This window comes from Tachysurus vachellii, chromosome 19 (assembly GCF_030014155.1).
Source record: "Tachysurus vachellii isolate PV-2020 chromosome 19, HZAU_Pvac_v1, whole genome shotgun sequence".
NCBI classification, from domain to species: Eukaryota; Metazoa; Chordata; class Actinopteri; order Siluriformes; family Bagridae; genus Tachysurus; species Tachysurus vachellii.
The window spans coordinates 11,575,901-11,588,702 of record NC_083478.1 but is presented as its reverse complement, the minus strand read 5'-3'; the positions used below and the strand labels follow the sequence as shown (position 1 = coordinate 11,588,702).

Sequence of the window (12,802 nt, the reverse complement as noted above, 5' to 3'; positions counted from 1 at the left end):
TGCAAAGATGAGTGGACCAAAATTCCTCCACAGTGCTGTAACAGACTCAAATGCAAGTTATAGCAAATGCTTGATTGCAGTTCTTGCTGCTTAGGGAGGCCCAACCAGTTATTAGGTTCATGCAATATGTGCTGTACAGAAATCAGATGAGGAAGTGGCTGTATTGCAGAAAGGTCCAAAAAGGTCAACTACAGCAGTCCACTGCTGGCTACTACAGGCAGCTCTGAGCACTCAGACTCTTAATGTCCTTGATGCAGTATGTATAAGTTTGGTTTCACCACCTTTTGAGAGGTCTCCCTATCTTCATATATAGAAGCCATTCATCAAGGTTGAACAAGCAAAGAAGGCAAAATCCACTCATTCACACACTAAATGAATCACCGTGAAGCTGTACAGGATAGAAACGTATTAAAAGCCTGTTGTCTAGTGAGCATTAATATTCAGTCCACTTGCACAAATTATAGTTAATGAGGGTCTGCTGGCTTTAACAGAGATTCCCTAAAATATTGAATTTCATCAAGAATGATGAATAACTAACACATTAATAGGCACTTCACTGCCTAATTTTAATCACATTTGGAAGGAGGTCATGCTTCCCGTGCAGTGTTAAGGCAACCCTCCATGAGCAAGTTCAGAACAAAAATGCAAAGCAGACTTAAAACAAGCATTTTCTCTCCCAAGGCTACATGGTGGTTCCAGCTGGAGGGGGCGGCACCTTCCTGGGTGGATACATCGTGAAGAAGCTGAAGCTACGTTGCCGTGGCATCATCCGCTTCTGCATGCTCTGTGCACTGGTGAGCCTCATGGCCGTCTTCATCTTCCTCCTGCACTGCCCCAACGTGCCTATGGCTGGAGTGACCACACCGTACCCGAGCAGACCTCAGAACATCAGCTCCTCCTACACACAGCTTCAGAGCAGGTACAGTACACCAACCTCTAGCAGCTATGTGAGGTAGTACAGCCTTATTTGTAATATCTTTCTGCCTTTCTTTTGTTTGTTTGGAGTTTATTTTTCCAGATACACCCCACTACCCAAGTAATTTTAAACAATATGTGATATTTAATGTCAAAATAAAGATAATAAATCTGTTGTGTATAACAATCTGTAACGTGTTCCATACTGTATATTTAACATAAAACAGGTTAAATAGCTAACAAAATATCTACATACAGGTAGCTATGCTCATGTACTGCACTTTTTAAAAAACCACACTGCATATATCAAAATATTTTTTATTTTCTTATTCTCATAATAATGTGGTTGAATCCCACTGCACAGCAAAACTGAACAAGGAATAAACACACCGAATGTGTGTAAATGGTTACGTAATGGTTCATGTTAGCTTTCTAATAAAACATGTATAAAGTTATCCTAAATATAGTATTCTGATATATGGTAATGTAAACCTTAAGCTTTTAGCCATTATAACCCCAAAAATCTTGAACCTTTTACTGCTTTTTGCCAAATAAATTAGAATTTGCCAAATATTCATATTTTTAAAGCATTTAAAGACTTTTTAATTTAGCTTTTGGTTAAAATATTTTGTCTTTTTAGTTATTTTCAATTTTGTATTTTATTATTTACATTATTATCATTATTAAAATATTGTATTCTAATTTAATTTACTTTAACAAAATTTACTTTTGTTGATTCTTATTTTTCCTAGTTAAATTTAGTTTTCCTTGTTTTTTTTTGTGTTAATACAATTGTTGTTTTTTATTATTATTATTATTATTATTATTATTATGATTATTATTATTAGCTATGTACGTTGGTTCAGGTGTATCTCCCATTAAATTTAAGTTTATCTCTTTCATTACTACCATTTTTAGAAAAAATAATTAATTGTTCAAAGTTATGGAAATATTCATCTGGACACAGGTGCAGTGTGTAGCTGAACACAAAGCTCTGAGTGATCTCTAATCAGTTCTGCATGCTCAATCCCTCATGCTCTCTTTTCATAACACTCCACAGTATTCACACAAGCACACAATATGTGAACTGAACGCCCTTTTCTCCTCCCTTCTCCTTCTCTCTCTCTCTCTCTCCCTCTCTCTGTCTCAGTTTTTTAGTAGGTAGTAATTTGACTGTGGAGTGTAATGCAGAATGCCACTGTGTGGAGGCGCTGTATAACCCAGTGTGTGGAGCTGATGGTGTGATGTACTACTCTGCCTGCCATGCTGGCTGCAGTGCTGTTAACAACACACACAGCAGCACAGAAAGTCAGGTACTGCATACAATCCATACTGTACCATCATTTGCTAATCTAGACTGTCCAAGTCAAATAATACTATACTGTTTAAATAAATACTCAGAATTCATGTGAACAGTGAACCAAGTATTTTAAATATAGGGCTAAGTTGTTTTTAAAGGTAACTGCAACGAGAAGTTCTGCATGTGTGTTTAGACATTCACAGGCTGTAGCTGCATTTTGGGCAATACTTCGAGAGGCGAGGAAGGCCTGGCCGTAGCAGGAAAATGCATTTCCTCTTGCAGCCACATGGCAGTCTTCCTTGCCTTCTTCTTCATCATCATTTCCTTCACCTTTCTGTGCAGTATCCCTGCTCTCACGGCTACTCTGAGGTAAAACCCCTATGGTCACAGAAACCTTTTCAGTTTTATTGCAGTCATACACACTTAAGTACTGTCTTGAGTGAAGTTCTCTAATTCCTCTTTTAGGTGTGTCCCTGACAATCAGAGGTCATTTGGACTGGGGATACAGTGGATTGTGGTGCGAACACTGGGTATGTAACCAGATACATATCTCATAATGTTAGGATAATATTTGTAACATTTCTTTTTCCATGGTGATGTCAGGAAACAAGGAGGAAATCATATGATCATAACGCCTTAATTATATCTTTGATTTGGTTCTCTGTGGCTATTTTCCAAAGGCAGCCTTGAATCCATATTAAAATTCATGGCAAAGTATCAGCATAAATTGCATACAGTAATTTAGCAGATAAAAAGAGCAGCAATAACAGAAATAGCTAAATGCTCATGAAAATACATTGTTCATTTAATCTTTATCTATTTTAATGCTGTATGTGGTTAAGGTTTCTGGTTTGTAACACATTCCTGGATCCTTACAGGAGGCATCCCAGGTCCAATCGCGTTTGGTTCAGTGATTGACATCTCATGTTTGCTGTGGCAAGAGCAGTGTGGAGAACGTGGGTCCTGTTACCTATACCAGAATTCTGCCATGAGCCAATACACACTCATAGCTGGAATCATCTACAAGGTAGCACAGTACACTGAACCAGTGGCAATTCATTACTCCTGATAGTCTCTTTTAAGATACTGTCAACTTAACAAGGCATTTGTGTTTCAGTATAGGAAAACCCTTTACATTCTAAAAGTTTGTTATTTTCTACTATACACCGATCAGCTGTAACATTAAAAGCACTGACAGGGGATGTGAATAGCACCTCGATCCAACGACAGTGCCATGGGCACCAAAGGCTCAGTGATGCGCATGGGTGTAATGAAGGCTAGCCTGTCTGTTCCAGTCTCATAGAAAAGAATGCTTGCTATGATTTGAAAGATGTCAAAACACACAGTGATACCCAGCTTGGTGTTTTGGTAGCTTCAGACCAGTCAGTCTCCAATGAAAGCACCTACAATAAGCATGTGAACATCAGAACTGGACCATTAAGCACTAAAAAAGATAGCCTGATCAGATGAATCACGTTTTCTTGTTGTCTTTTTGTGTGTGAGTGTCATAGTCCAGAGATGAGACAAGGATGCACTATGCATAAGAAAGCATGCCAGCAGAGGCAGTGTGATGCTCTGGGCAATGTTGGGTCCTGACATTCATGTGGATATTACTTTACCACGTAGCATATACAGTACCTAAACATTGATAATACTCCCAGCTACACTGCAAATAATGTTCAGGAGAGGTTTGAGGAGTATGACAAATAGTTCAGGATGTCCCCACCTCACAACTTACTGGACTTAAAGGATCTGTGTGCCAAATACCATACCACACCTTCAGAGGTCGTGTGGAGTCAGAGCTCTTTTCATGACCCAATGGGGAAGTGCACAATATTAGGCATGTGGTTTTAATGTTGTGACTGATCAGTGTTTATACTTCTGCAAGAATGTTTCTCTTTTTTTTTTTTTTGCAATTGTCTCAACCACAAATAATTGTAATACATTTTAAAGTTTGATTATCCCAGAAAGTGAAAATTCACCCTGCTTTTTGATTAGTAAAAGGCTACACTGCTACGCTAAACCATTACTGGCTTTTTTTATTAAATGTAGATTTGCAACAATAATGAGTCATTTGTTAGCTAAGTTATTAGCATCATCCACATCAGTCTCTTTGTTTCCCCTGTGTTAAAACTGTCCTAGCATTTACTCACTCGACTGATATAACACTGAAGAAAACCTTTTCTTCATTATTTAGTTAGTTCTGTTATATTCATTACATTTATTATCATTAATGTATTTTATTAGGTCATTTATTCACTTTATCCACCATTAGTCTTTTATTCTTATGGTGATGAGGTGCTTTGCAGTTAACTCAAACAATAGAGCTGATTAAAGTCACGTCCCTTTTTTGTGGCACAGGAATATACAAGAACTTGTCTAATTGTGAGAGAGCAAGATTTTAGACTTCTGTTGGTGAACAGCCAGACACAGTTATAATGTAAATAAACAATGTCATTTTGGAAAATATATCTATGCTTCATAAAGAAAAGTTATTGATGCATATTATTGGCAGAAAACTAAGTTTTGGTCCAAATTTTTGTTTTCCAAAATTCAGCTGTAGCAACCTCAGACAGAATTTTACAGGCTGTATGAAAAGAAAAAAAAAGAAAAGAGGAAATGCATTGCTAAACTATAAATAAATCACCCATTCCTCATGCACTTATTCATCCACACGAACACCTGGTCATCCATCTAATTATCTAATCAGCCAGTTATGTTACAGAGCTCCTTATGTGTCAAGAGCTTCAGTTAATGATCACCTTAAGCATCAGAATGAAGAAAAAGTTTGTTGGTTGTTGCCAGATGGGTTGGTTTGAGGATTTTAAACTGTCGATTTCCTGAGAGTATAATATATATGATGCAAAAAAGAAGACAAAGGAAAGCCTGATTTGGTCAAGATGCAGGGAAGGATATAGTAACTCAATCACTCTTTACTACGTAGCTAAGAAAAGCAACTCAGCATGTAAACCAGAAATCTGGCAAGAACATTCATGCTCCAGTCACAAAGAGAACACTTTTCCCCCGTTCTGAGGATTGATGTGAACATTAATTGAAGCTCTCGTCCTGTATCTGCATGAGATTATGCAGCCACTATTAGCTGATTTAGATAACTGCATGAATGTGCAGGTGTTCCTAACATAGTGGGGAACATATTTCAATAAAAAATAAGTAAAATTCTCTTTTCATTTCATAGCACTGAAATATGAATGTTAGGCAGCCTGGAAAACCATGTCCTATATCCTGTAGTTGGTACATACTGTATATAAATTCTAAATCACATTTAAATAATTCCTCCCTCTCTCTCTCTCTCTCTCTCTCTCTCTCTCTCTCTCTCAGTTTTTGGGCACTGTTTTCTTCATGCTGGCAAGCGTGCTGTATAAACCTCCTCCCGATTCTCCTCAGAATAGCTGTGAGAACACTGACCACAGTGCAGTAGACCAAGGCGTCACGGTTGGACACCTTCCAGTCAAAGACATCCCACCTGAGATCATAGCCAACGTTCATGCCAAGTAGTGACCTTCGACTCCAAACACAGCCTGCATGAGCGTGTGTGAATGTGTGTCCATCCACTTTATCGCAACCCCAGACACGTGAACCTGCACTGTGGTTATTATGTATATTCTTTTGGGCCAGAGAGACATGGCTCGCATAAATGTGATCCATCTGATACATAAAGATTTAATCGTGCAATCTTCCTGCAGATAGATCACATTTGTTCATAATGAACTGTTTATAAAATGCTGAAAAATGCAAAATAAGGGACATGGGTCATAGATGAAATGGTCATGTTTGAATAACCCTACGTGATCAGCATAGTTTAGTTATTACAATTCTTTATTGACAGCCCAAGTTGTTCTGGATCAGAGATTCAAAGTTAGTCCTAAAAGTCCATCACCCATCACAGCAAGTCTAATTTCTGCATGGTTTGAAAAATTATTTAGCAGCTTGATTGGATACTGTTTGGAGCAGGGAGGTGCTTCAGGGCACCCAGCCAAAGATAATCAGACTTTTGTTTTTATTTTTTTTTTTCCCCAAATGTATGCAATGCCACTTTTAAGCTGGTGCAAACAGTGTGGCCATTATTCTCCCACAACATTTTTCACATTGGCTAATGAATTATTGCTGGGTGACCAACAATTGTATTTCTTGTTCATCATCATCATTCTTGTTCAGACTGCCAAATGAACCCAACTTTTAATTAGAATTTTGAAGCTTAATAATTTTGCAGAAGTAAAAAAGCTCAATTTAAGCTATAAAAGAACTACAGCAGAATGACATAACTTCAACATCACCAGCACTAATCTTCCATGCTCACTGAAAAGGATCCTCTGTGGATGCCCTTTTGGTAGGTTAATCCAAATGACTGAAAAGTTTGAGTCAGAGTAGTCTGAAAGAACGCAAGAATAAACAGACTATTCTAGATGAGTTTCCTGTTCACCATAATCACTTTTAATATCCCTCTGCATTCCCATTTAGCCCAATAGTTATAAACTTACGAGAGGCATAATACTGATGCACTTTTTGTCCTAGAATAAAACGTGAAAAAACAAATTGACTTCATGTGGGGAAAAAAGCTAATTTCTGGGGTTTAGAACTCGTTCCTGCATCACTCTATTATCGTATTAGACTGCAGTATACTGCATATGTTAGTTTTAAAGAAAATTTCACAAAATCACATCTCATTCTTTCTCTTCGTTAACTGATCGATCCTGGGAACACTGGATACCAATGCACACATTCACATGCTAATTCACACATGGGGCTTAATTTAGAGTAGCTAGTCCACCTACTGGTAGGTGAGAAGAAACCAGAGGATCTATCCTGGAGCTTTGAGGCGGCACCGATACTGTGCTGCCCCTCCACTGTGCTGTTTTTCATTTCTCTATAGATTAGGTATCAAATAAACAGTATATTGACTTGTCCTTTCTACTATAAAAAGCTACCCTGTTTAAAATAGCACTTCAAGAAAATTAAACAATGGGTACTAATGCATTCTAAATGATATGGAATAAAGATTCATCAAATGGTTGAAAACACAGTAATTAAATCAACCATTTATTTTAATGGCTTTCTTGCAGATAGCAAGGATAATCTATATATATTATACTCGACTACTTCACAAGAAGCAAAAGATTCAGATGATCGTGTGACGATCCTGCTGAGCTGTTACTCGTATAACCTGCAACTCTGTTTGCACTTTAACTTCTTAAAACTAATTCACTGATTCACTGATCACCATGTATGAGTATATCAGCTATAATTTTAATACGTTATAGAAGCCAGTATCAGTGTTCTAACTACGCCACACGTTTCTTTAAGATTTTGTCACGTCTTTTTTCTATGGCTAAGTAAATGTACAAATGGGACCTAGAGCTTTATGCTTTTAGAAAAGATTTCCAGTGCCAAAATACAGTTCTTTAGGACTGTGCAGGTCAGAATGGCCTTATGGGTTTGGTTTATGCTGCAGCTTGCAAAATAATATGAAGAAGAGGATGGGGTTAATGTAGGTAATGTTTGTTTAGAAGTGTAACTTTTTGGAATGGGAAACTGTATGATGTGTGATTTATTTTGTACAAAAATTCTGCATATATTCATAAGAACTGCTATAATTTGTCATCAAACTTTTGCAAAGCCAAAAGCTGAATCCATAACTGTCATATCACCACATTGTGATACCTTATACACTATGATTATTTTTACCAGCACAAATATCCACTCTTTTTAATCCACTTGTGTTGAAAGACTGTTTCTATAACAATTATAGATTTGGAGGTTTTTGAAAATTAGTCAGTGTTTTGAAGCTCTAACGCTCTCGGCCCATGAAATGCACTCCAGAAACGTTTTGAGGATTTGCACAACAATGTAACAAACACAATGTAAACAAAAATGTGAGAGGTGATAATAGCAGATTTTTTTGTATGGTTTATACTGTATTTATTGTGTTTACCCTAATAACTGCAAGCAATTGTGCCTCATACTGTATGTCATCGTGTTACTCCCAGTAAACATTTGTGAGTGATTAATGTGATTCTCTTCATGTTAGTTGTAGATTTGAATAGCAACATCCCATCACATACAATTATGAATGAGGGTTGGGGTAAGAAGCAGCTTTACATTTCTGGTTTGATACTTTTGTTTAAAATCTCTTTTTGATGCAAAACGTTTCAGTAAATGTTTTTTAAGAAGGGACAGCTAAATCCACAAACCTGTGTCTGAGTCATGTTTCATGTGTGTGTGTCGCATAGTTTATTAGAATGGAAATGTATTGGAACTAAAATGCACACATTCCTCAGGACTAAGCCGAAACACTGGCCTCCAAACAAGGTGTGATTTCACCAAATAAAGAGTTTCATTTTTTAAATGAATCTACTGTCCAGCATTGTTGATTTTGTAAAAGACAATCAATAAATAAATAAATAAATAAATTGATACTGGGATAGAGACAAAGTGATTCAAGGAATGAGTGATTTAAGTGACACTTGAAATACACTTGTAACTTCAGGAACATATTCTACGACTAATACTACATCATCGTTCTTCTCTCCCTCTCTGTCTGCCTCTATCGCTCTCAAACACATTGAATTAAACATATTCAGACAATGTTTGAAAAAAATGCAGAAGCAGGAAAAACATCACACCGACAATTTACAATGTGACCTTTCCTGAAAACAAAACAAAACACCTGCAGATTGACCTTAACATCAAATATTTTACCCCATATGGTCAACAAGCCAAATTTTTTGTTGTCTGGGGATATTTTTTAAAATCAGTCAAAAGACAAAAATTTATAGCTTAAAGATTATAGATGACATACTTGTAAGTATTGAATATACATACTTGTAAGTATTGAAATTCTTTTGTATTTGATATATAATGAAGATATGTAAGATTAAATGATGAATATTAGACAATAGATTAGAATTTTAGATTTCATTTTCTGATGTTTACACCTACATCAGACTTAGATCATGGCTTAGATCACCTCTCTCTCATTTAAAATTGTAAATAAAATTTTTAACATCTAAGACACCTGACCAACACACACACAAACACACACACACACACACACAATAATTTAAATGTCGGAAATGTGATTGAAAAGTTCACAATAGTAAACCAGTAGTTGTAGCTATAAACTATGCCTTACTCTAATATGTTAATTTGTATGTAAGTGTACAATATAAAAATGATATAAACATGGTCCATTTATTATGTTATTTGCAAACTTGATGAAGCAATAAAGGAAAATAATGAACATCACTAAATTCATGAAATCATATTAAAGCCAAATGATTCTAATTGTATATATTCACGAAGAATTTCTGATTTCTTTTCTACTAACCTTTGTAAATATTTTAATGATATTTATTTCTCCACCAGAGGTCACTAGACTCTACTTTTAGATTTCTCTTGACTTCATGCTCTTACCATTCAAATTGAACTCTCTCTCTCTCTCTCTCTCTCTCTCTCTCTCTCTCTCTCTCTCTCTCTCTCTCTCTCTCTCAATATTCTTATAATTTTTGATTAAAGCTTCACTTAGATCCACCATGGAGACATTCCCTCCTCATCAAGCCAGCTTCTTGAGTTTCTTTGATCAAGAGATCATTTTGACTTCTACTTTACAGTATAAGAGATAAGAGAATATATCAGGAACAGTAAATTAGCATTGATAAGCTCAGTGAGCCAAGCAGATGTAATATATGTAATTCACTAAGATACAGAGAAATATCTTATCTGTTGAAATAAAATTATGGAATCATTTAAATTCAGCTAAGCAATAAACTGCTTTCAGTAAAGCATCGCTGGTGAATAAGATTGTTTTTTTTTTAGTTCCTTATCTCCCCATTTATTCTCTCATTTCACTGATTGTCTCTTATGGCTCAGTGCGTTTTCTAATTTTTCTGCCTTTACATCCTGATCCATTTTCCTCTAATCCATAGTCCTCTAATGCATTAAGTTGCTTATGTGGACATTACAGGTCACGTTCCACATTAATGGATTTATACTCGTTTCAAAAGGTTTAAATGAGCTGAGTAACAATCGTTTTTGCTAAAATAGACACAGAAACCAGCCTCTTCACTTCACAAAAGGTTACAACACAAAGCCTGAGTGCAGTCACATTAGCAGCCACCGATAATTAATGTTTCAAACATGCAGAGCTCATGCCACTTATATCCGTTGTGAATATTTGCGATGAGGAAAGAGAATGTGAAAAGGAAATTTTGAGCTTCTTTAAAAGAACAACATAGCGGTGTGTCCTAAATCTACTATGTCCTAAATCTACTAAGTCCAGCTAAAAGTAGCTAAGGAAAAGTAGCTAAGGAAAAGTAGCTACATCCGTGTCCCAATGTGTACTTCCCCTGAAAGAAAGGATATTTCATCACTGCTCACTATGCTCTCTTAATGGAAATGATGGCATATTTTCTAAAGCTTCTCAGAAATAAAAATACTATTATACAAATGTAAGTAGCTTGCTATCGTTGGTGTAGCCCTCAAATAATTACATACATTAGCAATTTTTTTTTATTTATTTGACATTCTGTATTTGTTTTGTTTAAGTCTAATCACTGTTAATTTTCATTTTGAAAGATTCCACTAGAAGCGTACAGTACACTCCAATCTTACTCACATAAAGTAACAAGACAGAGTATGTTTAGGTTTTTTGACATGGACCGATGAGGAAAATTAAAATGTCTCCGGAAAATGAGTCATCCGTGTCCCAATGTGTAGTAGGTCAGGACTTACCAGTGCCTGAACTTGCTTGTGTACATGGGAGCTACAGTAGTAAGCTTCTGGAGACTCACCCTGTAACTTAGTTCATGATCTGCAACATAGATACAATCTTTTTCGTTGCTCAGTAAGCGCTAACATCTCAAACTTCCACTGTGCACTGTGTATTTGTGCGGTAAGCGTAGTTGAGTAATTCTCTCTCATACTGCATTCCTCATCGTTTCTCTCCTTTTCCCTTAAGGACACATTTGTACATTCATTCGCACTTAGATGGAATTTAGCATAGACACTTAATGGCATGTTTCTGAGAGGCGTAAGGAAGCCAAAAACCCTGTAGGAAATGAATGCGGCTCTTGGGAGCGCATGTAAAAGTCCACACAGACACAAGTCGAGCACACGATCAAACTGTGAACTGTAGCTGTGGGGCTTCACTGCTATCGGCTGTACTACTGTGAAACGCTTGGGATAAATCTAACTTTTTCCATTATGTGTTTTTACTTCTGAATAAAGCACCAGTACTTCCAATATAATAGCTTCACTTACAGTACCTCAGGGGATGGTTAAAACTTCTGAGGTCAGAGATTGTGTGTTCTTGCATTAAAAACTATGGTCAAAGCTCCCGCTTAGCTTAATTGTTTATAATAATAATAAAAATAAAAAAAATAAATAATAATAATAATAATACAGGATACTGTCACTGCAAGTCAGGGTTTTATTCATTTCTGATTAAGGTTAAGTTGATTATTGGTGTTACGTCAACTGTGCTGATATATTTGATAAAACCAGCACTTTACGATCAGATTACTTCTTGAAACTTTAATTATTTAAAAAATTAAATTGAAAATTTAATTATTTTGAACCCATGCTTCACATGTTTTTTACACACCTTTGCACTGTACTGCAACATCTACAACTAAATCTTAAACTTAGCAGTTACACTATAACGCTTGCCAAACCATATAACCATGAACCTTGCTTTGTGTACAGGGGCACTTTTAGGTTGAAACACATTCAGACTCAACCTCTTGGTTCCAGTAAAAGACCTCTAAGCTTCCTCAAATAAAGACATTATATACAATTGTGTGCTTCCAGCTTTGAGGATACAGTTTGAGGAAGGCCCACATACAGTATGGTGTGATTATCAAGTGTGCACATACTTTTGGAAATATTAGTTCTTTAGTATCAGTACCAGTGTAATGTATTACAATGTAATGACTCGGGAAAAAAGGAATAAGCATGTGCAAAGAAAAATTTAAAGCAGGATGCTGCTTAAAGGTAAAGGTGTTCTAGACTCATTTACATTATACATTATCCAGGCTAGTAGAGGGAGACTGACAAAAGAGACGCTGCTTCAACAGCTGCTACTGTAGGAAACCTACTCAAGGAAATACTTCAACAGTAATTAGCTTGATTATACACTGGCTGAGAGATCTTATTAAGTCTTAATTGAGCAGTATCAGGGTCTTAAAACCTCTGTAAGCTCATTTGCACAATTAGCTTCTTACTGTTAACAGATTCTCTGGTGAATTTAACACTTACTGTAAAGGACCATGTATTTTATGTCTTTTGTTTTTATATTTCTGTCAACTTGCACTATTTAAGTACTGCAAGTACTTCTATAAGTACTGCATTATCAGGACTGTCAGTCATCAAATCATCTGTATATATTACACATTACTGCTGCTATATATTGTACAAAAAGTATAATATTGCACAATAGTGTTATTTGCACTCCCACACTATGTACATAACCGATCGTTCATATTCTGTATTCATATTTAATAATCATTCTGTCTATATTGTATCCCATCGTCTTCATTGTCTTGTATAGTTTGTATAGTATAGTGTTATTTA

The 12,802-nt window shown here is 36.1% G+C and overlaps 1 protein-coding gene across 1 annotated transcript in view; it reads left to right on the top strand.

The window, feature by feature from the left end:
• Positions 1–8,579, top strand: part of slco4a1 (solute carrier organic anion transporter family, member 4A1) — a 31,820-nt gene extending 23,241 nt beyond the window's left edge. Inside the window, exons 8-13 of the mRNA XM_060894740.1 lie at positions 682–919; positions 2,066–2,228; positions 2,409–2,584; positions 2,681–2,745; positions 3,094–3,242; positions 5,555–8,579. Of these exons, the coding sequence (XP_060750723.1) occupies positions 682–919; positions 2,066–2,228; positions 2,409–2,584; positions 2,681–2,745; positions 3,094–3,242; positions 5,555–5,731 (968 nt within the window). The 3' untranslated portion in view covers positions 5,732–8,579. The remainder of the gene's footprint in view (positions 1–681; positions 920–2,065; positions 2,229–2,408; positions 2,585–2,680; positions 2,746–3,093; positions 3,243–5,554) is intronic.
• Positions 8,580–12,802: the final 4,223 nt, after the last annotated feature.